At 48.9% G+C, this 27,187-nt stretch overlaps 2 protein-coding genes across 8 annotated transcripts in view; one reads left to right on the plus strand and one right to left on the minus strand.

Annotated features, from left to right (window-relative positions):
• DEPDC5 (DEP domain containing 5, GATOR1 subcomplex subunit) overlaps nt 1-5,814 on the minus strand; it is a 67,575-nt gene extending 61,761 nt beyond the window's left edge. For 4 of the 7 annotated variants that reach the window (XM_063315742.1, XM_063315743.1, XM_063315744.1 and 1 more), the window contains exons 1-5: nt 4,029-4,210; nt 3,342-3,429; nt 2,402-2,448; nt 801-886; nt 180-263 (exon numbers count right to left, since the gene is read on the minus strand). In XM_063315742.1, the coding sequence (XP_063171812.1) occupies nt 180-263; nt 801-886; nt 2,402-2,448; nt 3,342-3,429; nt 4,029-4,086 (363 nt within the window). In that variant the 5' untranslated portion in view covers nt 4,087-4,210. Of the gene's footprint in view, nt 1-179; nt 264-800; nt 887-2,401; nt 2,449-3,341; nt 3,430-4,028; nt 4,211-5,749 lie in introns of those variants that run through there. The other 3 variants (XM_063315745.1, XM_063315741.1, XM_063315739.1) reach the window with 2 other exon arrangements.
• Nucleotides 5,815-6,120: 306 nt separating this feature from the next.
• PRR14L (proline rich 14 like) lies at nt 6,121-27,062 on the plus strand. Its single transcript, XM_063315737.1, has 8 exons — nt 6,121-6,561; nt 9,064-9,148; nt 11,541-16,860; nt 19,557-19,625; nt 20,222-20,372; nt 20,845-20,951; nt 23,860-23,931; nt 24,207-27,062. Exons 1-8 carry the CDS (start codon nt 6,211-6,213, stop codon nt 24,481-24,483), a joined length of 6,432 nt encoding a protein of 2,143 aa, XP_063171807.1. The 5' UTR covers nt 6,121-6,210; the 3' UTR covers nt 24,484-27,062.
• Nucleotides 27,063-27,187: the final 125 nt, after the last annotated feature.

A 27,187-nucleotide genomic window follows, 5' to 3' on the forward strand; every position in this document is an offset into this window, starting at 1 on the left:
ACTTTCCCAGAACTAAGCAACTGTTCTTCCATTTCCTTCTCAAAGCCAGGGCTAAATTTCTCTACAGATGCTCAACTCCTCAACTGTGAGTTGGAGGGGGACTGTTAGATCATCCAGTCCTACCCTTACTCCATCCAGAAATCCACTTTAAAACATTCACAACAGATGGTTATCCTCACCAAGCTTTTCTTAAGCCGCCACATATCCCCGCGTCCGATGTACTGGTCCTTGAATGTCAGCTCCACTAAATCCAGAGTCACATCCTAAAAAGGAACGTGATGTGAATGTGGTGGTTTCTGCCTCCACCACTCTGTTTCTGCAGAGACCAGCAGCTGATACTTCTGGGTGCAGTTTTTCTAGCTCTCACCCACTGAAACTACCTGCATGTTACTTCCCTTTCGAAACCATTTCAGGACATAAATACTCGGAGTGCCCAATCATTTGTTAACAACAATTCCTTACCCATTACTGAGCACCACAGATTTTTGCCAATTTCAAAAATTTAGCCAAATTACCGTCTATGCAATCTCCAGAAGAAAAAGCAGAGGGCGGGGAGGTTGGCTGGGGGAAACATATTTGTCATATAGGACAAAATACCAAAACACACATCAGAATTGGGCAGGAGAGAAAGCATCAGCAGCTAGGCTGGGAACGGGCACTCGTGTTCATGGCCACTTGACCTATAGCAAAGGATCCGTCCGGCCCCTATTCCTAGAACTGCTGTGTTTGTCACAGGGTTCTGCCGGAAGACTATCCAAGTACATTTAGCAAAAGGTGAAAGGCGGTGAGGTCCCAAGTACCTTGGGGTCGACAACGTTCACGTGGACATCCTGGTAGGGCCTCAGTCGAAAGACCTGAGCAACAGTCTGATCAACACTGATGGTTTCTGTGCAAGGAAAAGAGACAAAGATGGGAGAATTGGGAGGAGGTTTTCAATGGAATCGCTCCAGCAGAAACATCAGAGGAAGATGGAACTGACCTGCCTCTGCTGGCCTGAAGAGCTGGTCCACCAACCAATATGACCGACAGCACTTGTGAATAAGCATCTAAAGCAACACTCAATGACAAAAACACTGACCTACTATATCTCTGGGGTCCACATCAAGGGATGATGCTGGGCCTACAGATACCTCCTTCGGAGCCTGCCTCATTCCCTGTCCACCTTTCTTCTCTTTTTTTGGCTTACTGCAGAGTAAAGCAACAGCCTCCAGCACACCCTGCTTCCATACAGTAATTCCAAGGGGCCCCATAAGCTTCCTTATAAATTAGAAATGACGACTGGTTCCAATCCAGAGCTGTGTTTTGGAAGTGCCCCTATATACCCTAGAAAAGGATAGCAAATGGCGAGGAGCCACCATACAGCAACCAATGAAACAATGTTTTTTGGCTGGTGGTGCTGGCAGCAAGCCAGACATGAAACCTCCCCAGCTGCCGTCTTGCGAGGGCATCCCAACAGGATCTTAACATTCCCAGTATGATCCCCAATCCAAAAAGGTAACTCTCAAGCAAATTATGAACAAACCCTGGCTTCCAATCTTGGCTTGAAAGGAGGATGACAAGCCAGGAATCCATCATCCCATGATGATGGCATGAAAGCCAACCCCAATGCATGATGAAAATGACATAAATTACAAGTGTTCCAGACTGCTCCAGAAATAACCGACTTTGCCTAATATTTGGAGTGAAGTCTGACATAAATATTGTCAGTCTGATCTAAACTCTGCAGAGATCAGAGATTCAAGATTCTTCCCAGAAGTGTGCAAAGTCCCATTTGACTGACCCCTAAGAGGCTTGAGTCACACGGCAGGCAGCTTGACCGGGGCGGAAAGACAGCCACTGGAGCTCAGAGCTGCCCTTGGCCCATTATGACACGTGCACAAGGAATGGAAAAAATACTCTGATTTCTTTCAGATAAGCCCAGCCCTCCCCAAACCAGATGTTAGCCAATATTATACTCTACACCCCCAGAACTTAATTATATCCTCAGTTGCCTCTGCTCTTTCCTGAGAAGAGATTTCTTTCAAGGGCTCTTAAGAGAACCTTTCCAGCAGCTCCCACTGGCTTACAAGCACGTGCAAACTGCCTAAGGACAAATCTCAGCTTTATGACACATACCAGCTCTTATATTTGTTTATGAACAATCTTCCACCCACAGCCTTGGAAGGTTGTAGGTGGGTCTGAGCTAGTCCCAGCTAACCTATGTCATAGGGAGGGTTATTACTGTGTGGAAAAACATGGAAGTCAGGCACATAGATTCTGATTTGAGCTTCTGCAGAAAAGGGGGGATATAAACCAAATAAATATATAATAAACAAGCCTCTCTCTCATCTACAGACCTATGCCAATGAGAACCCGCTGCTGCTAGAGCGTCACTAATAGTTTTCAAGAGAGAGAATCCCACCTTTCTGTAAGTCTTCCTTGAGTGACTTCACTTGCAGGAGCAGCGGACTGAAAAGCAAGAAGGACGATCAGTGACATCACCCAGACTTCTCCAACAGCTGAGAAGCATTTCAGCCAAGATGTTCCTCAAGAATTCTAAATTCTTCACACCTCTGGCAAAGCAAAACTGCCAAAGCAGTCCTAACGGTTACCATTTAGGAACATTTTGTTTCACTCAAGCTTTTTAGGGTTTTTCACTTATGTTCCTGGTTTCTACAAGTTCGTGTCAGGCCTCGCCCAAGAACGACATGGAATCACTCCAGCCACATTTCAGTTATTTGCCTATACCATGTTTGCTGCCTTGAGTTATTTATAAAAAATAATAAAGGCAGGATAAAAATAAATAAGTAATATATATATATATATAAACAGAATCTTGCCAGATAAAACCTGGGAGGCTCTAGAACGTGGTTATTCTGAATCTCTCTCTCTTCCCATGGCCCAACTCCAGGCTGTGCTGTCTTTTGTCTCACCCCACTCCTTGGAATGTGCTCCCTCCTTCCTGAGAACCAGCTGCATTACTGTAGTCCACCACATCACCTCCCCCTTCGTAGACACAATCCATCACAGTTCGTTAATGTGCAGATTATCGTACACTGATGTCTTGCATGCACCAAGAACCCCAAATGGGAGCAGGCAGCATACGACTTTTTGAAGCATGCCAACAATCACAAGGTGTTCTCCATCTGACTGGCTCCCCGATTTCCCAGCGGCTTCCACTCTCCTCTGGCTCAAAACGACCACACCGGTTCACCCTGTGATGCTGCAGCAGCCCCAATCTGTGGCAGCCCCCCTTCTCTCCCCCACTGGCAAAGCTCAGGGGCTGCCCCCCACCCTATCATGCACCATGTCCCAAAGCAGATCCATGCATAAGGGCTGGAGGGAAGCACAAGGAGAATCACCTGTATTCATCATTGGGGTGTGCTATTTCCACTATATCTCCCAACTTGATCTGAAGAAATACTTTTGGGTTCACCATAAGCTCATCATCTGAAAAGGAAACAGTCAGAAAAGAACCCTTGGAGAGGTTTGTAATTTAGCGCAGCTTTCATAGGATTTCCAAATTTATCCCTGGTGCCACTAAAGCTGAGATGCCGGAGGTGGGATGGGTGCCAGGGAGGAGGAAATACAGTGAAAACCCAGGGAGCTTTGAACTTGGGAAAGCACAGCAGCTGAAAGCAGAGGCTTTCAGCTAGAATCCAGACCTTGTTCTAACAACAAACTGAGCAGGCCTGCCTCAGCATGACTGCATACCCCGTAAGACATTATACTGCTGCCCAGCTATACATATGAATGGTTTTAACATCTTAGGCACCCTTATTGGGGACAATGTCCCATTGAACAGACTGCAGTTTCCTTCCAAATAAAAATGCATGACTTGCAGCACCTGCTTTACAAATGCGAAGTATTATCATTGTCATTAAGCAAGGAACTTCAAATTTGCCCCGACGGGCCTTGCTGCAGTTTGGATATTGCAGAGCCTGAAAGATGCTGCTCCCCAAAGGCAAAAAGCTTATTCTCATTCTCCTGCACCCTCAGGGCCTCCCAAGGCACCCCAAGGCACAGCCACCTTCAATGGGGCTACTAACCGCTGCTTCCAAAGCCTTTCTTATGTATGACAAGCTTGTAAACTTTGTTGGTTCTCATCTTGATTTCCAAATTCTTGTTCTTCTTGGTTATCAGAAATCAGGCATCAGACAACTTTCTACTTTTCTGCAGAACAAAAGCAAGTAATACATGGGAAGCCACTCATCTTGTATTGTTTGCTGTAAGGAAGCCAAAGCAAAACAAAACAAAATCACAGGTGCCAACAGCTTTATATATTGTTTATTTATATATGGTCACAGGCTAAAAAAAAACACAGTTAAAATACAAAGCATCCAACATCAAAGTCCTGTTCCTAACAAATAAGCCTAACTGGATTTTGTTCAGATCAAATGGCTTCTAACAGCAATTCCCATAAGCAGAAAATTTGATCACTTTTCTGGAAACTTTATAATACTGATGTTTTAGCTGTCTATTGGGACTAACTCAAGTGGTTATGGTTAGAGGAGAAATTAGTTCCAACCTCCAACAATTATATTCTGGGCAATTCAAGAGTACGTGTGCAACTGATTCGATCTCAGTATCGGAACACATCCCAAATAATCTTAGCAGGGATGTTACTGAATCTCAGGGCGGGGCATCTACATCTTCAGTGTAAGTAAGTGCCCTTCTCTGTGAGGGCACAAGAGAGTAGGAAAAGTATTTGGGAGAAGCAAGCCACAGACTTTTCACCGTTTACCTTCACAAGCAGCAGATGCCTCAACTCACCAAGGCAGAGGCGTGAGGCACCTTTTGCACATCAAAGTCTACGATCGTCTGCTTGACCTCAACCCAGACTTTTATAATGCTGTGTTCAGACAGCGCAGCCCACTTTGGAAATCCACATTTGTTGTCCTTTGGCCAGACGGCAAAGGGCATTATGCAATAAACAGCTTATTTTGAAGGAAAGAAAAGCTTCTTACAAGCCCCCAGGATTCCCCTTTGACCTTCAGGGAAGAGGCCCACGTAAATAACACCGGGCTCTAGAGTCACTCCGGACAATGCCGCACCTCCACGGCTTGGGGATGCTCCAGAAGGCAACGTTATCCAAGCCTTCGAGGGACTTTGCCTTTCTGCCCAGGTGGGGGCTGCGGCTGGCGCGCTAAACGCCCTCTCCCCGAGGGAAAGCCCATTGGCTGCCTGTGGCGCAAGACTTGGTCACATCTAAAGCACGAGAGGGCCCATGCTTTATCTTTCAGGGCCTGAAACCGAGCCCCCAGAGTGTCCCACAGAATGCAAAACACGCTCCCCGGAGCCGGGCTTGGAACCTGGGCCCCAGAGGGGCCACCTGCGCGGCTGGTTTCCAGGCACAATTCCCACCACCACCACGCGCTATCCTAAATCGCCGATAAAGCTACCGAAACGAGGGGCAGCCGTGGCTCCCCACTCTTCCACTGTGCGGAGCAGAGGGCGGGCTCCGGAACCGCCCAGGAACGCGCTCCTTTCTGCTCCCGGGTCTCCTTCCGGCTGCGGGCGAGGGGCAGGGAGCCTCGGGGCAGAGATCTCTCCGGAATAAGACCTCCCTGCAAGCAGAGAAGCCACAGCGCAAGGCGAGGCCTGGCGGAAGCGCCTCATCCCAGGCGCGCGAGCCTTCTCCTTGCAGGGCCGCCGATTCCCGCCTTCGAGACGGCGGGCCGCACAAGGGGGGCCGCTCCCGGCGGCCGCTGCCTCGGCCCCCGTGAGCGGTGCGGGACGGGACGGGCGACCCGTTTCCCCTGCAACTCACCCAGCGCGGCCATTCGGCTGGCCTCCTCCGGAAGTCCAGGCCCGGAAGCGCCTCTCCTTTCTCTATGGTCCGCGCAGTGCCCGGATGAGGAAGGACGCGACCATAGAGCAGCCGCCGCAGAGGAGCCGAGGGGAGAGCGAGAGCGGCGCGATGTCTGAGCCGGCGCAGTGGGCCGCGGCCTGCCGCCCGCCGAGGTACCAGCCGCGCCGCAGCCGGGCTCCTCGCGGGACGCCTGGCGGCCGGGGCTCTTCGTGGGGCGCAGGGCCGGGGTCGCCTCCGGGTGGCTCCGCGGCCCAGGAGGGATCCGGGGCTCTGGAGGCCTGGGGGTCCCGGGGGGGTCCGGAAAGAGGGAGGGGCGGCTCGGCCGGTCCCCCGCCTGACAGACGCCTCTTCCTTGCAGGAGCGGCGACGCCTCCCCCCGCCGGCGCGGCGCTGCCGGAGCGAGGGCGGACTGACGCCTCATGTCCGCCGCGGGGCAGGAGCTCCACGCCGCCGGCCTGCCGGGCGCCCTGCCCGCCGAGCGCCCCGCCCCGCCGGGGGCCGCGGGCGGGCGGGCGGCCCTGGGGCTGCCCCCCGAGCCCCGGAGAGCGCATGGCCGGGCCCTCCGTGCCCGGGAGGCGCCCCAGCGGCAGCCCCTGGAGGGCGAAGCGGCGCGCCCGGAGGAGGAGGAGGAGATGATGCGGGGCGGCGGCTTCGCGGGGCCCCGCTGGGGCGAGGGAGGCCCGAGGGAAGGCGCCGTCGCGGCGAAGGGCGGGCGGCTCGTTGCCCGGCCAGGGCTTGTAACCTGCGAAGAAAACAGGCGGTCAGAAGAGGTAAGAACCGGAGCGGCCTTCTGATCTCTCTCTCTCTCGCAGTGTTTTTCAACCTTGGCCACTTCAAGAGGGGTGGGCTTCGACTGCCAGAATCCCCCAGCCAGCTGTGCTGGGTGGGGGTTCTGGCAGTCGAAGCCCACTCCTCTTAGAGGCCACGAAAAACACTAATTTGGGGGAAACCCTTTTTACTTTCCCTGTAACTGACTCATCTAGCATTAAAGTAATTCTGATCTGATCCAGAGAAAACTGTCGGGTATCGGCATTATACAACTCCTTGGTAAGTGCTGAGGATTTATTAAGAGAATGCTTCGTCGAAATATTGCCATTACTGTTATGCCTATGGGCTGCTTTCGGTGCAATATCAGGACTTATGGATGAATACGATTAAATATATTAGGTCTCCACTTCGTTAGTTCTGGAAAGGAAGGTGCTGAAATCTAAAACGTGCAGTCACTGATGAAATCTATTTGGTTATTACAGGTAGTCCTCACTTAACAACCATTTGTTTAGTGGTGGTTTAGACTTACGACGGTGCTTAAAAGACCAACTTATAACCAGTTCTCACACTTAACTGTTGCAGCGTGTCCGTGGTCACATGATCACAATTTGGGCACTTGGCAACTGGCTCACATTTATGGCCATTGCAGTGTCCCGTGGTCACATAATCAACATTTTTGACCTTCCCAGCAAGCTTCTGGCAAGCACAGTCAGTGGGGAACTGCATAATTCACTTCACGACCATGTGGTTTGCTTAACAACTGCTGCAAAAAAGGTTATAAAAGCAGGTCAGATTTGCTTAATGACTGCTTAACTTAGCAACCAAAATTCCAGGCTCACTTGTAGTTAAGCAAGGACTGCCTGCATGATAGGGAGTCATGCTCTTTTTCTTTCTTTATTCCTGATGCTCTGTTTTGTGGTGACTTAGAATACGTAATCAGTTTTGACAGGAGTGAGCAGTAGCTTGCTGACTTGTCAATTGGTGTTCATGTTTTGCCTTGCAGCTTACAGCAAACTATTTTTTAAAGGTTATGGCTATTGAATTTCAAGTAAGGGCCAAACTATACATTATGTGAGTGATCACCTCTTTAAAAAAAATTAATAAAGATATAGTAACACAAAGAAAGGTTTGTAGGAGAAGAGGGCCATAATAAGAAAAATGCCTCTCCCCATCAACTTCTAGAGGAAGTAGCAGCTCCTATTTTGTCTACATCTTAGTTATTCAAGAAAATCTAACACATGGTTTGGTTGCAGTATTTCCTGGAAGGAAACAGGTGATTGATTGGGACTTCATGCATGCTGGAAATGCTCACTTAGCTCTGCACCATCATTAAAATCTCCCAGGGGGATTTTTTAGAAAATAAAATTCCTGTACCTTTATTGATACATTTATTTATAATACTTCTAGGCTGCTGCAGTCAAGTGACTTTCGGCGGCTTAACTTCTAGACGTAAAAGATAAAACATCCATGGTGGGATTAAAAGTAACAGTACAACCACTTAGACACCTAAGAGCACAAAAAGAAGAAAAATGAAGAAAAAACCAGAAACAAAAAAGGAAGATGGCACCAAGCGTAGATTCAGGAAAGGCCCTTCCAAAACAATTCCGTTTTTAAAAGTTCCCAGAACACTCACAAGGAAGCGGCCTGCCTGACCTCCGTCGGAAGACTGTTCCAAAGCCCTGGGGCCACCGCTGGAAAGCAGCACCGTCTACCCTCAGCCCCCCGAGACTTAGTGCAGAATTAGAAAGAGCTGTAACGGTCTCGGCCGAGGCGGGGTGGAGCACCCTGTCCTGGTGCTACGCGCCCGTTTGTAGTTGCCAGCCTGGCGTACAGAGAGGGCCTGGGTAAGATCAAGCGCTGAAGGGCAAACAGGGTCTCTCACAACATCAGGAATTTCGATACCACGCTTATTTTTCTGGGCACCCGAGAGGTATCGTTATGTGCCAGCCTTTCGTTTCTCTATTCTGCAGGACAGGCAGTATCTAATCCCATTTTTAATAATTTTTTGTTCTCTACACCCCTTTGTATATATTTGCCAATCAGGGACCACCTTGTGCATTTGATGGTTGAGTGGGCTCTCACCCAAAGAAGCTGCTATGCCATAGTAATACATCTTTATTCATTTAAGGAGCTACAAGACCCTTGCTCTTTGTTGCTGCAAAAAGGTAACATGAGCACCACTCCTTGAAACCAGCAAAAAATCGTTCTCTCAATATTATTAAAATAACAGCTCCTTGAGAGCTGTGTTTTTACACGAAAGCGGTGGCCCTCCAACAAATGTTGGATGGCGGCTCTCTCAACCCTTCACGTTGGCTCCAGAAGGTAGAAGCTGGAGGTCGGTCGCTCTTAGAAGGCAGTGTGAGTCTCTAGCAAACGTGCCTCCCAATACAGGTGGGCTGGGATGCAACTGCTCTGCCTGGAAAGGTGTTTAGGAAGTTCTGGTTTTCCTCACAGCTTTGGTCCTACTATTCCGTTGATGACATACATACGTGCTTCCCTTTCAGAAGGAGCTTCAGCTAATCCAGAAGGAGAGAGAATGTATTCCAAGTCCCTCACGTGTTGAAATAAAAGGCCTGCTGCAGAATCTAGGTACGTGAGGATGTATTTGATCATGCATTCTTTTCGGGGCTCTGCCGTGGGTTTATTTTGCAAACCCAAACGTTGCTGCTCTCCAGTAAAGCCTATTTGATCTGAGGAAAATCTGCTCCCCTGCTTTGCTGTGGCCGAGAGGCACCTCGTTAGGGTGTGAGGAAGGCGGCTGGTTGGAAACAAGCCTCCTCGGGAACAGCCCCTCCCTCTGGAATGGCTGGCCTGACAAGCTGAGTCTGGCCTCCCTGCCAGTGTTCTGGAAGGCAGCAAAGGCTGAGCTCCGTCTGAGTTGGAGGGGTGAGGATTAGCTGGGAACATAATGAGTGGTACACTTGGTATTTCAGTATGGTTCCCTTGTTTATTGTTTGGGGAACATAAGTGGTTTAGAAGCTACGGAGAACCAGCATACAAGAGCGCGCATATGTGTCTTCACTCTAGTGTTCTGAGGGATGATTTTGTGAGCCCTTTGCTTAGCGGGGGGCGCCTTTCCCTGCTTCGCATGTAAATGCAAAAGATTTATTGCCAGTGGGTTAAGCCCTTGGGCTACATCATTAGTGTACCTAAGTAGGGATAGTATGTTGGGCCAGTGAGAGAGTAGCATCACAGTGATCTAATGCAGTGTTTCTCAACGTCAGCAACTTTAAAATGTGTGGACTTCAACTCCCAGCATGATGGCTGGGGAATCCTGGGAGTTGAAGTCCGCATGCCTGAAAGTTGCTGAGGTTGAGAAACGCTGACCTAACGGATGGACTGTCAGGAGGCTTCGTCAGTTTGTTCTGTGAACTCTTGGTGGGTCTAGCAAGAAGTTACCCTGAGATCCTTGTCTAAAGATGGAGAGGCGGATGACCTTTTTATCGAACAGGAAGAGAATAGCCCAACGTAGATTGGGCCTGTCAGCTTGCTAGCGAACTTCTCCCCTCCTGATCTGGCCGTCTTTCCCCTTAGCCTAGCCTCGCCACTGCTCTCTGCTAAGGCTTCTGTTGCCGTCACGAGGGGAAAGGTGGTCGTGCCTGTTGCGAGTGAATTTCTCCTGTTCAGCGTAAGAGGCACAGTTCGGTTTCTGCTAGGATTTTTTTCTTTTCAAAATCAACTCTTAATGAAAAAGCAATAATAATAATAATTCATTAAACTTGTTCGCTGCCCAACTCTCAACTAGGCAGCTCGCAACAAACAAAGAAACTACAACAAGACATAAAAGGTAAAGTTAAAAGACAGCAAGCGCAGTGGAGGGAGGAGTCTCCCTCGCTGAAGGCCTTGATGAAGAGCTTGCTTTAAACGGCTGATTTATAGAAAAGCAGTGGCTGTGTCCCACTGGATTTGGCAGCAAAAAGGGATCAGACGAGGAGGAGGTTTCTGCAAAGGCAGGCAAGCCCAAAGACGCACAGTAGCCTTCCCACCACCACCACCACCACCACCCCGAGAAGAAATTGTGAGCATCCTGTCTTGAAATGGTCGGTGCCCCTCTGATAACAGAAATGGGGTGGCAAAAAGCTGAGCAGCCCTTGGGGCTCCGACAAGCAGATTGCTTTGGCATAGAAAAGGGCTAGCCCGAAAACACCCCAGCCGCCCTCTGGATCTGATGAAGGGAGTGCAGTTCACAAACACTTCTGCATTTTAATAAAACTGCTTGGTTGGAAAAGATGCTCCCAGACTCCTCTTCATTTTTGGCCAGAAAAGGTGTGAATTCTGCATTTTTGGGGGGAACCTCCTCCCCTGAACCAGTGATGTCTGAAGGGCTTTGTTTGGCTTTCCTCATAAACAGTAGTGCGTGTCAAATTCTAGAACCTTATCCAAGTTCTAGTGCAGGCACACAGCATGGTGATGCCCTGTTGGTCCCAGGTACTTGCGTGTGGGAACCTTGCTCTTCTGAACTCAGGTTGTCAAATTGAGACTTGGTTGTCATGAACTGGAGCCACCCTGCTGCTTTCCTCAGTAATCCTTTCTGCGGAAACCAGCCAGGTAGCAACAGAAAACTATAACTTCGTTTCTCTGGAGTATCGAGTGTGGCCTTTTTCAGGCTTTCGCCCTCAGGCCACCTGTTCAGTGGATGAGGACCCCAAGTCATTATATAGCATTTTGTTGACGTTCAGGAAGGATTTCCGAAGGGAGAAGTTTAGGGGATCTTTCTGACAAGCCTTTATGGGGAGGAGGGGTTTGAGCAGTTGTACAGTACACCCAGGGGGATTTGCCTCGTTTGGCCTGCCCCCTCCCGCAGGGGTGCGAGTGCAGGAATTGCAGAGAGACAGAGCGTTGGGCATCGGAATGTTTACTGCAACATGGGTAGGGGTGAGGACAGTTGGGGGAAAAGGCTATTTTAATGTGGTACGGAAAGGAGGGATGGCCCATATCTTAGTAACGTTTTTCTTTTCTTTTCTTTTTTCTTTCTGTGTAGAAGAAAACCCAGCAAAAGTGCAGGTAGCATCTGAAAAGCAATCAAGCCTCATGAGAGAAGCACCAGGTATGAAGGCTGATGGGACTAGGCTGTATGGTAAAACAGGAGAGCACAGTGCCCGAGGGAGGACAGGTATTGTGCCTGAGGCCAGTCAGTGCTCAGGTGGAGGCACAGTCATGGCCCGAGTTGCAGTTTCAGGAACTGACAGCTTAGTCTCTCAAGAGCCTCTGAGTCCTGCCTCCCCCGAAGAAGAGGAAGAGGAAGAAGAAGGTGGTGGTAAAGGACTCTCAGCCTGTGCCAGACAGACCGGGGAAGAGACATTTCAGAATCCAGGCCAAGAAATGAATGCCGTTTTTAGCAATCGTCCATCAGTTCGGCAGGATACATTCAGCATGCACAGTAATAGTGGCCTTGCCCTGGCTTTGGGTGCTTGCCTACCAGGCCTGAGTTCTGAAGCCACAGGTCATACTTTTCAAGGTAGCTCAACAATCAGAAATACACCCTGGGGTGACCACACAGATCTCTTTGAAGTTGCCTGTGAAGTGCAGGAGGAGAGCTTAAAGAGCAACCAAAACTGTGAAAAGGTTCTGGGAGAATGGGCCTCTGAACCGAATGTGGTTGGGGCTATGTGGCAGACTGGGAGCGCTGAAGGTGAGCTGTCTAACGAAGATGATCTAGAGCAGAAAGGGGATGATAGTACGGCTCCTCCTTGTAGCTGTGCACATGAAGGAGCAATTGAAATCCAGAAGGGATCTGCTGTGCACAACTGCTGGAAAGAAGAAGATGAACATTTTCATTCAGGGTGTGGCAGATTTCCCATTCCAGCTAAACAGCTAACAGTGTCAAAAGATGTGCATTCAGAAATGGGCATCTCCTCCCTTTGTGAGGTGGTCCAGGCATCATTTGAAGACCTAAAACTAGGCTCTTCGGAGGTTGGCGGTATCCAAGAGGATAAAGATTCTTTTCTCTCTCGTGAAAGATTGCTTGCTATTGCAAAAGAAAATCAGACTCTTTTGTTGAAAGGAAGTAACTTTGGCTGCTTTCAGAACAATGGCAGCAGAAGTATCCCTTCACTTCGCAGCTGTTTGGATTATCACCTTGACTTTGGGGGAAATGGTTCGCCACGAGTGGAACCTAAGGACAATCTAGGGACAGCCATCCTCATCTGTGAGTCAGCTCTGCCTCTGTGTGCTACCGGTTCTCCCAGTGGAATAGATGTCAATGTATTTGCTGATGGAAAAAGCCTTAACATCCCTCAACTCTGTGACAGGCTTCCATTTACCAAGAAAGCTAATACGAGTTTAGGTCACAGAGGGGCCTTGGACAGCCTGTCCCGAAAGGAAGTCATTGTGATGCAGAGCATTAGTCCCTTGCATTGTCACAAGAAAGCATTTGCTTCAAGTCAGAATAGTAGCAGATGTGCTGTAATGAATGAAGGGACCTGGGAAATGGCCAGATGCGTGCTGAGGGGGGCAGGAAAGGGGAGGCCTGGTATGGAAACCCTCTGGGGAGGAGCGTTCTGTTCTAGTGACCAGGGCACGAATGATTTTTGTTCTGCTACCAAGGAGTTCTATGCCCCGTCAAGAAATCTCTCCTTGGATTGTAACTATCCACAAAAAGGGCGAAGAGGGACAGCCACCAAAATATCGCATGGCTTGGGAATAAGCCCAGTCCCTTTTGTGTCCAGTGGGAAATTCACCTTTCTGCAGACATTTTACAATACAGCATGCAACTGCTGTCCCTACAGAAATAACTGCGTGGACCTGGACAGAGCAGGAAGCACCTTGGACTCAGTTTGCTCTCTGGACGCTCCCTGCTCTAGTCTGTTTAAGGCAGGAACTTCTGAGGCAGAAGCTGAAAACGGGAGGGTTGACGGCGATGATGCTTTTGTCAATTCAGAAGGTATTCTGGATGGTAACAGTAATATTTTTCCTCCCTATGAAAGAGTAGAAGTCAACAAAGCTTCATTTGGAGCTGATGCTGGTGGAATGAAAACAATGAAGAATGTAATAGTGTGTAACTATACTTTGACACCCAGCCCATCTCTCCAGCTAGCACTTGGTGGAGACCTGAGCAAAATTCTCCACCTTTGTGAAGCCAGAGTTAGAAAAGCTCAAAGCCTAGAAGAACAGGAAAAATACCAGATTCATCCCTCTTTCTTAGCACTTAATCTCTCTGATTTAAAGCTGAAGGACTCTTCTGTATGTACTACAGTTTCCGCTCAGCAAAGGGAATCCATTTATTGGATGAAAATACTTCTTTATCCACGTTATTTTCTTGATAGTTGTTCCTTGTTTAAACAGAAAAATGATTCACCAGAGAGAGAGTTTCTAGGATGCTGGCAGTCTTCCTTAATTTTCTATAAGAAAGTAGATTATCATGATTTGCAAACTCTGATCAGTTCAGCTATAAAATATATCAGGTGTAATGAAAATGAATCATTGCATTCAAAGATTGGCCACAACCTATCCCCACCAGTTACTGCATCTTTAACAGAATATTATCACAATACATTTCAGCAAAATACACTTGGTGAAGAGTCATCCAATAACCTGGGATCAGAATTAACTGGCAATCTATTGAAAGAAGACTCTGTAGAATCACAAAGTACCAGGATACTATTAGGATACTTAGAATGTACTTCAGAATTACTGAACTGGAATGATTTTGTTAAAAATCAGGCTCCTCAGTCAAAAGCTGATGAACTCAATTCTGCCTCTGAATCAGCCAACAAAAGTCCTTCGGAGAAGTTAAACTTTAAAAATGGATCATTATCTGACAGTAAATTGGCTTCATCTCCTAATCAGACATCTTTTCAAACAGACCCTACAATTCCTGCCAAGGTTAAAGGTCAGAAAAGAATGAAAGGACTACATTTAAAGTCATATGGAAAAAGAGAAATATCTAGTTTGATGTGTACAGGCTTAGGCTTGCAGGCTCCTCAGAATAAAAAAATGTGCTTATCTCAAAAAGAGGAAGCGCTAACTTCCCCTTCTTTGAAAGCTCATGACTCTCCCCTTGCCAGAGAGTGTATTCTAGCAACTGTGGGGCTTGAAAGAGAAGCTGATTGCCGTGTCAGCCCATCAGGTTTGGAAACTGAATGGGCAAGCAGCTCCGTCAGACAAGATACCCTTGTAGATTGCCCTCTGGGTAGCAGGGAAATATCCCAGCACCTAGAAGGTGCCAAACAAGGGTCAGGAGGAGTAGAAGAGATTGTAGCCCTGTCATCCAAGACTTCAGAACAGTCCTTGGAGGCGAAACAGAATTTGGAAGCCGACCAGAGAGAGGGTTGCCAAACAGCTGGGATGACAGAATTACCGATTCCTATTCTTTCTGACACTGACGAGTCTTCAGAAGCCCTCTTAGAAAATTTAATGTTTCCTGTCAGGGATGGAAAGGTCATGTTTTCATTCAAAGGTGCAGTCCACACAAGACTTCCTGTCTGCTTGCCTGAAGATATTTCAGAATTTGATTCCAGAAAAGCCAAAGATTCCTCAGAACCAACAGTTACTCCACGGCATGCAGCGAACCTGAGTTACGCACTGCAAACTAACCCTTTATTCTCCTCAAGAAAACCAGCAGAACACCTTGGCAGCTCAATGTTGTCCTCCTCCCAAGAGGATGGGATATTAGAAAGTTCCTCCAGGTGGTTCAATAGTAAAGAAGGACATTTGCTGAGGGTAGAGAGCAGCCAGGAGCTGGCAGGAGGCCCAGAGAAAGTATTGGAAGGTCACCTGGTTGACAAGAGTATCCGGAGGAGAGATTCTGAAGCAGGGGCTCGGCCGCTTCGGCAGAAAGAGAAGCCCAAGGTGAAAAGAAAGCTTGCTGTCGGACAGCCTTTAGGCAGCTTTTGCGATGAGGATGCTGGGAGCCCGGAAGGTCCTGGACAACGGACCTTTTCTTCCGTAGGAGGCGTTGTGCAGAAGAGGGAGTGGGAATCCCCTTTCCAGGCTGTAAGCAAATCAAAAAGGCAAAAGAGAGGCCAGGGGTGTAAGGAGACCACAAGCCTGAATCTTTGCTTCAGGAGTCGTAGCCAGCAGGCAAACAGCTGGCCCAGCTCCGTTCCAGCTTTCGGCACGTTGCATCAAGCTGTTGGCTGTCACCAGAGCAGCAGCACTGGTGCCTTTGGGTGTTCATGCCCAGTAAGATCTTTTCCACCGTTCCGGAAACCGTCAGGAGCAGCCAGTGTAAAACTTGGTGTACCAAGCTGGCTCAGGGCACCGAGAAGCTGTCCTCTGACCTCAGGATCTTCTTTCCCAAAGGCTCCCCCTGAGACTGTCCCCAAGGAGAACGGCGAACTCGCTTGTGCTGCACCATTAGCCACAAGGCCAGCAGCCCCCCACGCCCCAAAGGCTGTCCTCTGGGACCAACCAGCAAAGCAGCAAGGCAGCCGGAGCAGCCTGCCGGCCTCCTTCTGGCTCGGCGGACACACCAAAGACGCCGCCTTGCTGCTGAGGCTCTCCACGTTAGCTGAGGAACTGCTGGCCCCCAAAGGCAAGCCGCTCCTGCACTGTGGTGCACTGCTTCCTTCAGCTGAAAAGCGGAGCCAGCTTAGGAGGAGGAAGCTGCTGGACATCTTTTCCTTTGCCAGCTTAAAGTTAGACTCTCATCAGTGGCCCAACAGCAGCAGTTGCTGCTTCAAGATGGTGGGCTCCCAGGCTCTGCCAGTGTATTCCATCGAATCGACAGTCCTGTGCTTCTTTGAGCTGAGGAGCAAAAGCCCCTGCGTGTGCAGCCCTCCAGCTTTCCCTGTGTCTTTCCACAATCAAATGGATGCTGGCCCAACCGGGAAGCTCCCCAAGACTGGGCCCCCGGGCCCCGCCTCCAGATTAGCTTTGGGAGGTCCACAGCCTCAGTGGCCCCCAGGACACAGCCTCACTTGCCCTCTGCCTCAGAGCTGCCCGGGTTTCACGCCAATCCAGAAAGACGCCGAGCCAAGCTCCACGCCAGCCCCCCGGGGGGGAGGGGCAGCCACTCGGAGAACAGGCTCCCTCGCCCGTGGCCTCCCTACAGCCTTAGCCTTGTTTTCCCCCGGCTGCCATCGCGTTTGGACAAGGAAAAGGCGTCTCGGGAGTCGGATCCCGGCCATCCAGAGGCTGGCCCTGCTGCAGTTTGCCCAGGGCTTGAAGGGGCTCAGGCATTGCACTTCTGTGTCGACCGACCTCTTCTCTTCCTCGCCCTATTTGCTGGGCAGGGTTCTGTCCATATGGAGCCAGCACAGTCCTTCCACCCTCCTCTCCAAATTTACTCCTCTCCATTCCGGTCCCTGCAAGGGACAGCCAGACGGTCCTGCAACTGCAGGCCTGGGCCGCAGGAACAGGTAAAGCCCTCTCTTCCTTCTGGGAATCAGCCTGTGCAGCTGTATGTATCTGGCTCTCTTTCTGTCTTGCGGGGCCGGGGGGGGTATCCCAACTCCTTTCTTGCGTGTGTTGTGTAAATTTGCTCAATCGGGTGGCCCTCCCGCAGGACCCATTGCTGCGTTGTACTCTCAGAGGCCGCTAACGCTGCTGCTCTCCCTCCCAGCCACTGAGAGGGTTCTTTGTTTTCCAAGGACCAGACACACCACAACGTAGAAGGTAATTGTACACGATGCTTTATTGTTGCGCACAACTTCCCCAACAATAAGTTGTTGCTCTGCGTTAACCCCACCCTCCTAGGCTTTACAAGTTGACGTAGCCACGTAAATAAGTCTTTGATGCTCAGTCCTTAACAACTGGTAAAAGTCTTGAAGTTGGTAAAGTGGCACACAATCTTTGCCTCCCTCTAGACATTCCTACCCTTGTTGGGGTGAACTGCTGCCCCAGTGCGGTCGCTCCACCCCTGGTTTCTGCCGCGCTCCGGCCAGGCTCTGAGCTCCACTCTTAAGCGTGTTGCTCTTGAGTGCTGCAGCTGAGCCCTCCACCACGGCCAGGCAGGAATCATACCGGAATGGGCTGCTTGCTGCAGCTCATGCTCCTGGCAGTTGATTGACAGCCCTCTTGCTTGCCTGCCTGTAATGGTGGTAACTGCCCAGACGTCGCCTCCTGCTTCCTTGTCTGCTTGCCGACTTCTCCTTGTCTCCTACATGCCCGTGTGCGCTCTGTGCCAGCTTTCCCTTCTGTAGGCTAAGGGCCTGGATGGGGTGAGGCTGCCGATGGATGTGGGCACATTCCTGAAAATGCCAGGGTGTGGCTCAGCCAGCCAAACAGCTGGGCTGCCTGTGAGCCTGCCCTTTCAGCAATTGGGGGAGGGAATGAGCCCATCTAATCTCAGAATTCAGAGAGTGCAGACCTTTGTGGCCCCCTGCGGAAGAGGGGTGAGCTGCACCTAGCCCCGGGGAGGGGGGGAAGCATTTCTGCCTGGCTGCAGCTGCTTGTCCCAAGTGCGAACAGCAACCCCAGCTTCACTCCCTCACAGCCACACGCAGCACACCCGGGCCGGAACGTGGGCTGTGGAAAGGTGAGCCGTCCCACTCCTCCTGTTGGGAAGCTGGTCGCAGCCTCCCTGGCGGGAGAGGCTTGGTGACCTGAGCCTGACTGGGTTCAGAGCCAAGGGGCATGGTGCAGGTGGTGGAGTGGAAGCAGAGAGGAGACTGGCTGCTGGAAGACAGGCAAAGTGGCCCGGCACCTGCTCTTCCTCAGGCTCGGTTTGGCAGGATGGGGAGAGTGATTTGCCTAAGACTGCTGAGGGGCTTAATTTATGGGGTGGACTCACGTTCTGTAAAAATTCAGTTTCTTTTCCCCCTTTGTGAGTCTTTGTTTATTGACTTTTATTTATTCCTCACATTTCTTCACTGCCCATCTCACCAGTCTTTATTTTGACAGAGTTAACTAGTTAACAAAACATATGCTGTTTATGCTGGGTTGGTGGTACAGAAAAAAACCTCCCAGGGTCACTGGGTGTGGGACATATAAATTTAATAAATAAATAAAATAAAACTGGATCAAGTGTCATAAAGCCCGTTTGGGGAAATTATTGACACATCACCCGATTCCAGCTTCCCCCACGTAAAATTATTGTTTTGCTTCCATGTGTGTGTAAACGCATTTAGCTGGAGATCTGGAGCTGCATTTTTCCCCAGCGGACTGTTGGGTGCAGGGGCTGCCTAAGAACCCCGTCTCCGCTGGGGCTAAAACGGCGCAAGGGCCAGTTTGGCCGGGACCGCCGAGCTGTGAGTCTCCTCACAAGGTCTGGGCAGCCTTTTGACGTGAAAAAGGACTTAGGGGAGAGGCAGGTGCAAGCAGGCACATAAACTCCAGGCCTCTTCCAGTGGATTCCCTGCAATGCTGCGGCCTCTGTTTGTTTCTGGGCTAGCGCAAGGTGCTGTGTGGGGCTTCGATCTCAGGTCAAGAGATCATTCTTTGATTCTCTCTCGCTTGGCTGGTTCTAACGTTCTGCTTTTCCAAAAGCACTTCCAGGGCGGATGGGCGGCTGGTGAGTGGCTTCTCCACAGAGACCAGTCTTGACTCCAGCACGAGTTTCGATGAAAGGCCGCCCAAGGAGCAGTCCTTGGCCCCGGGGCTCAGCGCTGGCAGGAGGAGGCGTGGCCCTCTCGTTTCTTGCCAGGCCCCGGGTCCAAACCTTCCCTGCTTGTGGCCTTCCAGTGGACCCGACCTTTGAAGAGACCTGTGGGAGTGGGGACCTTGGAGCTCTGCCAGGCTCTCCAGTGTGTCCGGGAAGGATTCCTTGCCCTCCTTCGTGCCCCGCCAAATGAAGGGTTGTGGGAGCAGGCTTCCTTCCTTCCCTCCTGTCCTGATCTTGCTAGGGATGTGCTTCTCGAGTGCAGGCCTTTCCTGCCCATTTCAGAGCGGGAAGGAGGATGTCACCCCAACGGCTAAAAGTTGCCCTTGTATAGGAAGCCCTTTTGAGACGAGCAGCTGCCTCTCATGCTGCAGGGAGCATCATCCCATCCTGGTTTGTTTTTGCCTCCAGCGTGACGTTTAATCTTGGAATGTAGATTAAATGAAGGCAGTCTCATTTTATGTAATGTTCTAATTTTCTGTTTGTTTCCTGTGGTTTTCCCCCCCTTTGAACCAGCTTCAGCCTGCCGCCCCTGGTGCCCGGCCCACTGAGCGACACTTGCAGGGCTGGAAATAATGGCGTGAGGTCAGTGTGCCCCCCCTCTGCCCCCAACCCCTGCCTATGGGAAAGACATTCCGTTCTGGAAGTTTGCCTTGAGCTCTCCGCTTTCACCTGTGTTTTTCCTCCCGGCTGGCAGTCCCCGTGGAAGTGCGCTTAGCATGCACCCGCGTGTGCACAGACAGCAGGGGAGCCTTAGAGGCAACTGTGCTGAGCCTTCGGGAGGACGCGGATCCCTGAGTGCTTGGGGGGGCGCTTTGCTCGGAGGGGCTCTGCAAGGCATCCTGTCCAAATGCGAGATGCTGATTTGCGAACTCCTCCTGCTTTGAACGTTCTGTTGAAAGGCTGCTTTCAAGCTCTCGTAAAGGTTCTCTTCTGGTTAATGGAGTGAGCCTACGCATGTTCCCACACTAGCTGCCTCTGCTCAGGTCAGCTGGGGCAAGCGAGGCCTGTTTTCCAACCTGCCTTTCCTTCAAGTTGGTCAAGGCCCCACCAGCCCCCCCCTTTTTTTTTGGCGATCTTCCTTCCCCACCATAACTAACTTTACTGTCACTTTGTCACCACTCCAAAGTTCCTTGGCCTCACCCATCTTTTTTTTCTCTGCCCCTTTGCCACCGTCCTAGGTTGGAACCATTCTTGTCTGTGCTGTTGCCAGCACCTTGCTCAGCTTCGGAACCAGCTCACTCTCCTCTGGGATTTCCAGCTCTTGGATCTGGAGATAAACGTGATGCTTGTGTCCCAGCGTTGCCTGAGGCTGGAACTCGGCTTGAAAAAGTAAGCAGTGGAGTGGGAATGGACACCTAATATGAACTCAAGCTGGCTATGGGATGCTGCTTGTTGCTGCATGGGGAATGTACTTTTGTTGCTGGAGCATGTTACTGAGGGTGGAGGTAGAGTAAACTAATGATAAGAAAAGCCACACCTTGCCTGCTGGAGCTGCAGGTAATGAAGATGGCAGTTGCTCTTGGTGAACATCAGCTTCAGGACCTCCTCACCCCATGGAGAGCTGCATCTAAGAACCACTGGGAAAGCAGGTGTGTGGTTCAGTGCAAGTGCTGGGAAAACCACTGTGAAGGGAACTGTCCTGTTAACATCTAGCTCTGGCATTCTGTCAGCTCAGTCGTTTGAGGACTTGAGTGAAGAGATGAGATCGTCCAATTGCACATGGACCAGAGGGACAAATGGGGGGATGCTGATGTAACATCTTGACTAATGCTGAAAATGTATCTCCCTCTTTTTTCTCAAGGACAAGTCAGAGAACAGGCCAAAGAAAGTGTCTCAGATCCGGATTCGGAAGGCAGTTCCTAAGCCAGATCCCAACCTCACCCCCATGGGGCTTCCCAGGCCAAAGAGGTAGAGCCACTGCCTTAATTTGCTGCTACAACAGCCAGCTTGCTTGGTACCTATGAAGTCCTGGGTGCTGCTTGGAATTGAGAAGGATTGGCCTATCTAATTGGAGAGTCTTGCAGGGATCGGAAGGTGTTAGCAAAGACATTTTGCAGAACAGCTGGTCAAGAGTCATTAATCCAAGAGATCCCCCAGATTGCATGCCAGTATCTTCAGCAGGATCATCCATGGGATCATCAGGAGCAATAGGTGGAACAGCCATAGTATCAGAAGGTTTCTGTACCGGCAGGAATTCCATACTGTTGTGATTCAGCCACAATCTGTTTTACTTCACAAGCTCCAGGCACTGGGCCAAGATTTCCACTGCATTTTTCAGCCTGGGGTAGGAATGTGAAGCTGGGTATCTTCAGCATATTGATGATGCCTGTCAGCTTTGCGAGGTAGTCCAGACAAGAAGCACACTGAGGAGTACTAGCTGTATCCTTATTGTAAGGTTGCATTAACAGACCCTTGCAAGTCTGAAAGTACACCTCTCCTCCCTCGCCCTGACAGTCCAAGAAACTAGGGAGGGTCCCTTCTTTTTTATTTTTTTATTTTTTATAGTAAATTTTATTAAGTATCAAGAGAAGAATAAAAACTACAGAAAAACAAAAAACTACAAAGAAAAATTAAACTAAAAAAGTGCAGAAACAAAAGAGAAAAAAATTTCAGATTTACAAAAAGATGTGGCTTCTGACTTTTAACAGCAAGGATATTCAATAATCAGTCTCTTACTCTATATTAAACCAAAACACATTTCTATAAATAATTCCACTTTAACATGTAATAAAACTAAGTATGTTTACTCCCTCTTATATTAAAATAAAAAAAGTTCATATAAACCTCCTAAACATCTTTCTCCCCTCCAAAATATTTTGTTGTTTAAAGATAACGCCTATTTAATTATTCCCTTCCTACCACTATTCTATACATTTCTGTCATCTATAGTAAGAATCGAATCAAAAAGCACATAAATTGTCTGCTATTATAGTTAATAATACAACAATTTTAATAATCCCAATCTTAATAAACCCAAAACAACAAAGACAATTCAAAACAGTGAATCCATACCTTTAAAAGTGAATAACATCAATCAAATCCTTAAAGCAAACCAGATAAATATTATTTAACCCTGATACAACAGTTTTAATCATTTTAATCTTAATAAACCCAAAAAACAAAGCCAATTCAAAACAGCGAATCCAAATCTTTAAGGGCAAATAGCATCAATCAAGTCCTTAAAGCAAACCAGATGAACGTTCTTCAACTCTTGTCCCACTTCAAAATAAACCAGAGCACTTACATATCCCCGCACCGTGCACAGAGCTTTTCTCCTGGAAGAATCAGGCAGCCCAACTGCCCCCCTCAAAGGTTCCAGGTTCCTTTCGTGGCATTCCACCAGGAGATTGATTTCACTGATGGCTTGCAGGTCACTCTCTCCCTCAGATTTCTCCAACTCCACTATCCAGTCCTCATCCAACATCTCGATAAAAATCCCAATCTCAGTCTAAAAAATAAAAACTTTCTATCGCTCTTAAATTCCTCAATTTCATCCACCACATCCCCAACCTGATGGCACATTTTAGATCTCATATTTCCCACCATGTCCTGGATATCTTAGATAAAAGCTTGATAGAAGTCAGAAGAAATCTGTTTAAAATCCTGGTGAAAGTCAGAAAGAATCTGCTTGAGATCCTCCATGTCTCACGCAGGAGATCATGGCACGCCCCACGAGCTTAACCAGCAAGAGTCGAAGATGCGGAATGGTTCCAGAGTGTGTTTCCATAAGTGAGGGTGAGATAGCAGCCAGTTCTCGAGGAAAAGTGAAAATAGAAAGCTGAAGATTCAAATCAGCCGATTCAATGTGTATGAAAATGCCAATATCTTCAAATTTAGTACAAAAGTAGTAACAGGAAGACAATTGTTTACTCCCAATCCTCCTTTATATTTGGAAGGAAAATGAAATCCAAAACTTTAAAAAAAATTAAAAAGTAATCCCAAACATAACGTTAAGCACCAAGAGAACCAGCTTCTCGCTGTAGAAAGCCTCTCTCGGGGTACATATACTTTAAAAAACGTGATGATGTCCTCGCTTTAAAAAAAGTGATGACGTCCTCTCCTCCCAGCTGGCTCTTACCAGTCTAAAGCAAAATGCTGTTTGCGATCTTCTGGCTGCAAGCAGCCGTCCAGAGGACAGATGGGAGGGTTCCAGGTGTTCTCCTTGATCCAGAGAATGTTTCTGGGCTTCAGGAAAACCTGCCTGAGCCCAAAAAAAGTTACCGTGTTGTCAGTTCCGCCCACTGAACCAGCAGGCACGGCTGTTCAGTCTGCCATTCCCACCAGAAGCCTCGGGAGGGTCCCTTCTGAGACGTTTGCCCCGCCCCCATTCCTGCTGTGGGCTCAGCTGCCCCTTGTCTGTTGTCTAGTCTGTGGCTCTTCCCCGTCTCTCAAGGTCATTCCCACAGACCTGCCCCCAGCCTGACGATTGCCTCTCCCAGCCTTTTTAAGTAGATTCTGAACACAGTGGGGGGAAGGGTAGAACCCTGGGGCACCTTTCTTTCTTTCTGCCTTTCTTTTTAAAAAAGTGCTTTTTATGTCTATTTGCTTATTTAAATATTTTAAAAAATCACTCTGGGCAAGGTAACGGGCTATAAAAAGCTCTGCAGCTGAGATGGTGACCCTGCTAACATCTCCTGCAGCAGTTGGGAGTCTTCACTGGTGGGATGAGAGGGTCACCTGCCTGGGGCGTCTCGCTCCACCCAAACATGATAAAGCAGCTTTGGTGCGTGGCTAAAAGTTGTCTTTTCCCTGACCAAAGACCTGTAACTTAAGAAGTTTTGCTGGTAGTGAGTTGCCACCTCCTTTTTTCTTCTAGGTTAAAGAAAACTGAATTCAGCTTGGAGGAAATATATACCAATAAGAATTACAAATCTCCCCCTACAACCAGGTTGGTTACATTTACCAATAGGCTGTAGACGGTACAGCAGTGGGATGGAGAATCTTGTGGTTTAAAGTTACTGTTCAAAGAACAGTTGTAGGAAAACACCTAAGTTGGATATCTCTGCTGCACGTGCTATATGGTTGCAAATGGTTATGCATGTTTGTGGCTCGAAAAAACACACCTGGCCTTGAGTCTGCTTGCTAATTGTGTGAAAGGGCTTTGGGTCCATGCCCACATCACAGCAATGCTGCCCTGAGTTCACTCCTTTCTGGTTTTCTCAGGTGTCTGGAAACCATTTTTGAAGAGCCAAAAGAGAAAAATGGGTCTTTAATCTCAATCAGCCAGCAGAAAAGGAAACGGATTTTGGAGTTCCAGGACTTCACCCTTCCCCGGAAGAGGAGGGCTCGCAGCAGAGGCAGAGCGGTGGGTGGCTACACTCGGGCCCAGAAGGCAGCCATAGAAGGAAGAGAACTTGACGTCCTCCTGATTCAGAAACTGACAGACCTTGAAACGTTCTTCGCCAAGGAGGAGAGGCAGGAGCCGGTGTCGGGCAGTTGAGTTTGGGTCAATTGGCTGGAAGAGGCTGAGCTCTTTCAGTGGCCTGGTGTGCCTGGAAAGGGAGCTTCGTTTTCCCAAACCAGCCACTCCGCTTGGGCCAACCTATCTGACTGAGTCATAGAAATATTTTCCTATATGTTGGAGGAGAATAATTAATTTCTGTTAACATTATCAAACAGCCCTGTCTTTAGCCTCCGTTATCCCTGGGAATTGACATCTGCTGGGTTTTTCAAAATCCGGGTAAAAGCATAGGGCAGAACAAAGGCTAAAGCACCTTCAAAGACATTAGGATTGTAAGGACTTCCCAAAGCTAGCCATGTGTTTGCCTCTGCTGCTGCTCTTGTTCTGGAACCCTGGTAACGTTGCAGCCAGGGTGAGGGGTTTTTTAAAAGTTTTTTTTTAGCAGATCTGTTTGCATTGTCAGGCAGCAGGACCCCTTGTGCCCATCAGCAAGCACGTCTTGCTCAAAGAAGAGAAAACTCTGCATGGCATTTCCATCCTTTGTTACCTGCAAGAGTTTTCTGTAGTCCTCTTGTCCCAAATTGTGTTTGGTGGCAGAAGACCCAGAGAGAGCTACTTGTTGCACTTTGCTTTGCTGTGTGAGGACCCAGTTCAGAGGTTCACCTCACAGTTCCTGCATTAGGAGATGCAGGACCACTAGGGAGAGATTTTACTCTCTGTTCCGCCTTCATCATACTCTGTTCTGCAGGCTTCCTCTCTTGTTGATTTCAGTCTTGGAATTGGGGCCAGTGAATTTGGTGTAGATTTTAATTGTGGCGTTATACCAGAATGCCAATGAGACCTCAACAATCCCTCATTTTTGTGTGTGTTTCTCCCACCACCTCAACTATCACTCAGCACCTGTTGTTACTTCCTGTTGTCCTGATTCTGCCTTGTTTGGGGCCCACGTACAGCGAATTGTACAAATGCAGCATCAGGAGCTGGTTGGTAGCATGAGCAGCTGAGCATTCCTGGATCCTGGTGGAAGCTGGTGGAAGTAGCTGTACAAAGCCACACAGAGGAAATTTTAGACTTGTGCTTTTCCTTATGGGGATGTTTCTGTGCTTGGGAGACTGTTAAATATTTATCTTAACTGAAAATTTTACATGATGATCAACAGCTGTTAGCTGTCTCTAGTGCCTGCAGTTTGGGCCAGGTTTAATGGCTGAATCACTCAAAGGGTTTGCCTTCTGCTTCCTCTCATCTAAAATTTGCACTTTTGGTACCTTCAGGCCCATGTGGATACTTCATCTTACCTCTAGAATGAACCCTAGGGGCAAATGATGGTATGCCTGCCAGGGATGGAAATTGTGGCCTGTTCCTTGACTTTCCCATTCCATTCCCGAACAGGCAAGATGTGGAAATGGGCCTTGTAGATTATGGAGGGCCTTAAAACTGGAGAAGTAGAGGGGCAATGCCACCCATGTGCCTGGAAGTAGAAATTAATTTCTGCTCCGCATTGTTTTTCCATTGTGAAAAAAAGAGTGGGAATAATTTTTAATAGTTGAGATGTCAGAGCTGGTTTCCTATGTGACTGTGTGACATTTCGTGTTTACTGCTGCATGTAAATCAGTGACAGCGGAGATTCTCCCTTCATACTTCTGATCATTGTAGAAGATCCTTTATTATCTCTAACCTCCACATTTTGGGTGGGCGAAGTTGAATCATTATTAGAAGTACGGGGTTCTTGTGTCCTTTTGTCCCATAGTGGGATTTTATGACGTCACACGCCAGTACAGATGCCAGTGTGGAAATTCTGGTTCTGTTGTTGAGCTGCCACTCTGACTCTCCAGGTGGGCGATCACTTGGCAGGGCTCTTCTGTGAACCTCAAAATGTCAGTTGGTGTGCTTCCTCTGCGCTTTGTTTTTGAAATTACATGTACGTGGACGGGAACGCAAGGATCCTCAGCTTGGTTTTGCTGCAGCCGTCCAGAAGGAAACGTGGCCACTGCAGCGACCAGAGGACGGGTCTGTAGTTCACCAGGGCTGCCTCAAAAGAACCTCCTCCATCTGCGAGGGTGGCAGCAGGGCTGCTGCTGAGAGCACCCTCAGGCCGTGCCCCCAGGAGATCTGGGCCAAGGGCGGCCGCCCCAAGCAGCATTCTTCCAAGGCAGGGGCCGGATTGCTTGCTTGGTTTTCAGTACAATCATGAAGAAGATTCTACTAAGAGCCCTTGAAAGAAATCTCTTCTCAGGAAAGAGCGGAGGCGACCGAGGACATAATTCAGTTCTGGGGGCGTAGAGTGTAATATTGGCTAAAATCAGAGTTTTTTCCCATCCTCGCGCAGGTGTCATAATGGGCCACGGGCAGCTCTGAGCCCTAGCGGCTGGTCCTGGCGCCCCGGTCAAGCTGCCTGCCGTGCCACTCGAGCCTCTCGGGGGCCAGTCGGGGACAGCTTGAGAGGGTTGCCACTTGGCGGCCTCCTCGGAGTCCAGACCAAATGGGAATTTGCACGCTTCCGTACTGGTGGCTGTTCTCGTGCCATTATCCCATGGTTTTTGTTTATTCCTGTAATCTTTGAGTTTCAAATTTCTCTTTTTCTAGTGTTTAAATTATGGAAATAAAAAATTAAAATAAAAGCATGCTTGGGGGGGATTTTTTTACTGTTACCTTTATTAAACATTTCAAAAACATACAAGACGACTAAGAACAAATGCGACTTGTGGAAGAAATACATCTGTGTTCCAATTGTTAAGTACACCAA

Source organism: Candoia aspera, chromosome 15 (assembly GCF_035149785.1).
Source record: "Candoia aspera isolate rCanAsp1 chromosome 15, rCanAsp1.hap2, whole genome shotgun sequence".
NCBI classification, from domain to species: domain Eukaryota; kingdom Metazoa; phylum Chordata; class Lepidosauria; order Squamata; family Boidae; genus Candoia; species Candoia aspera.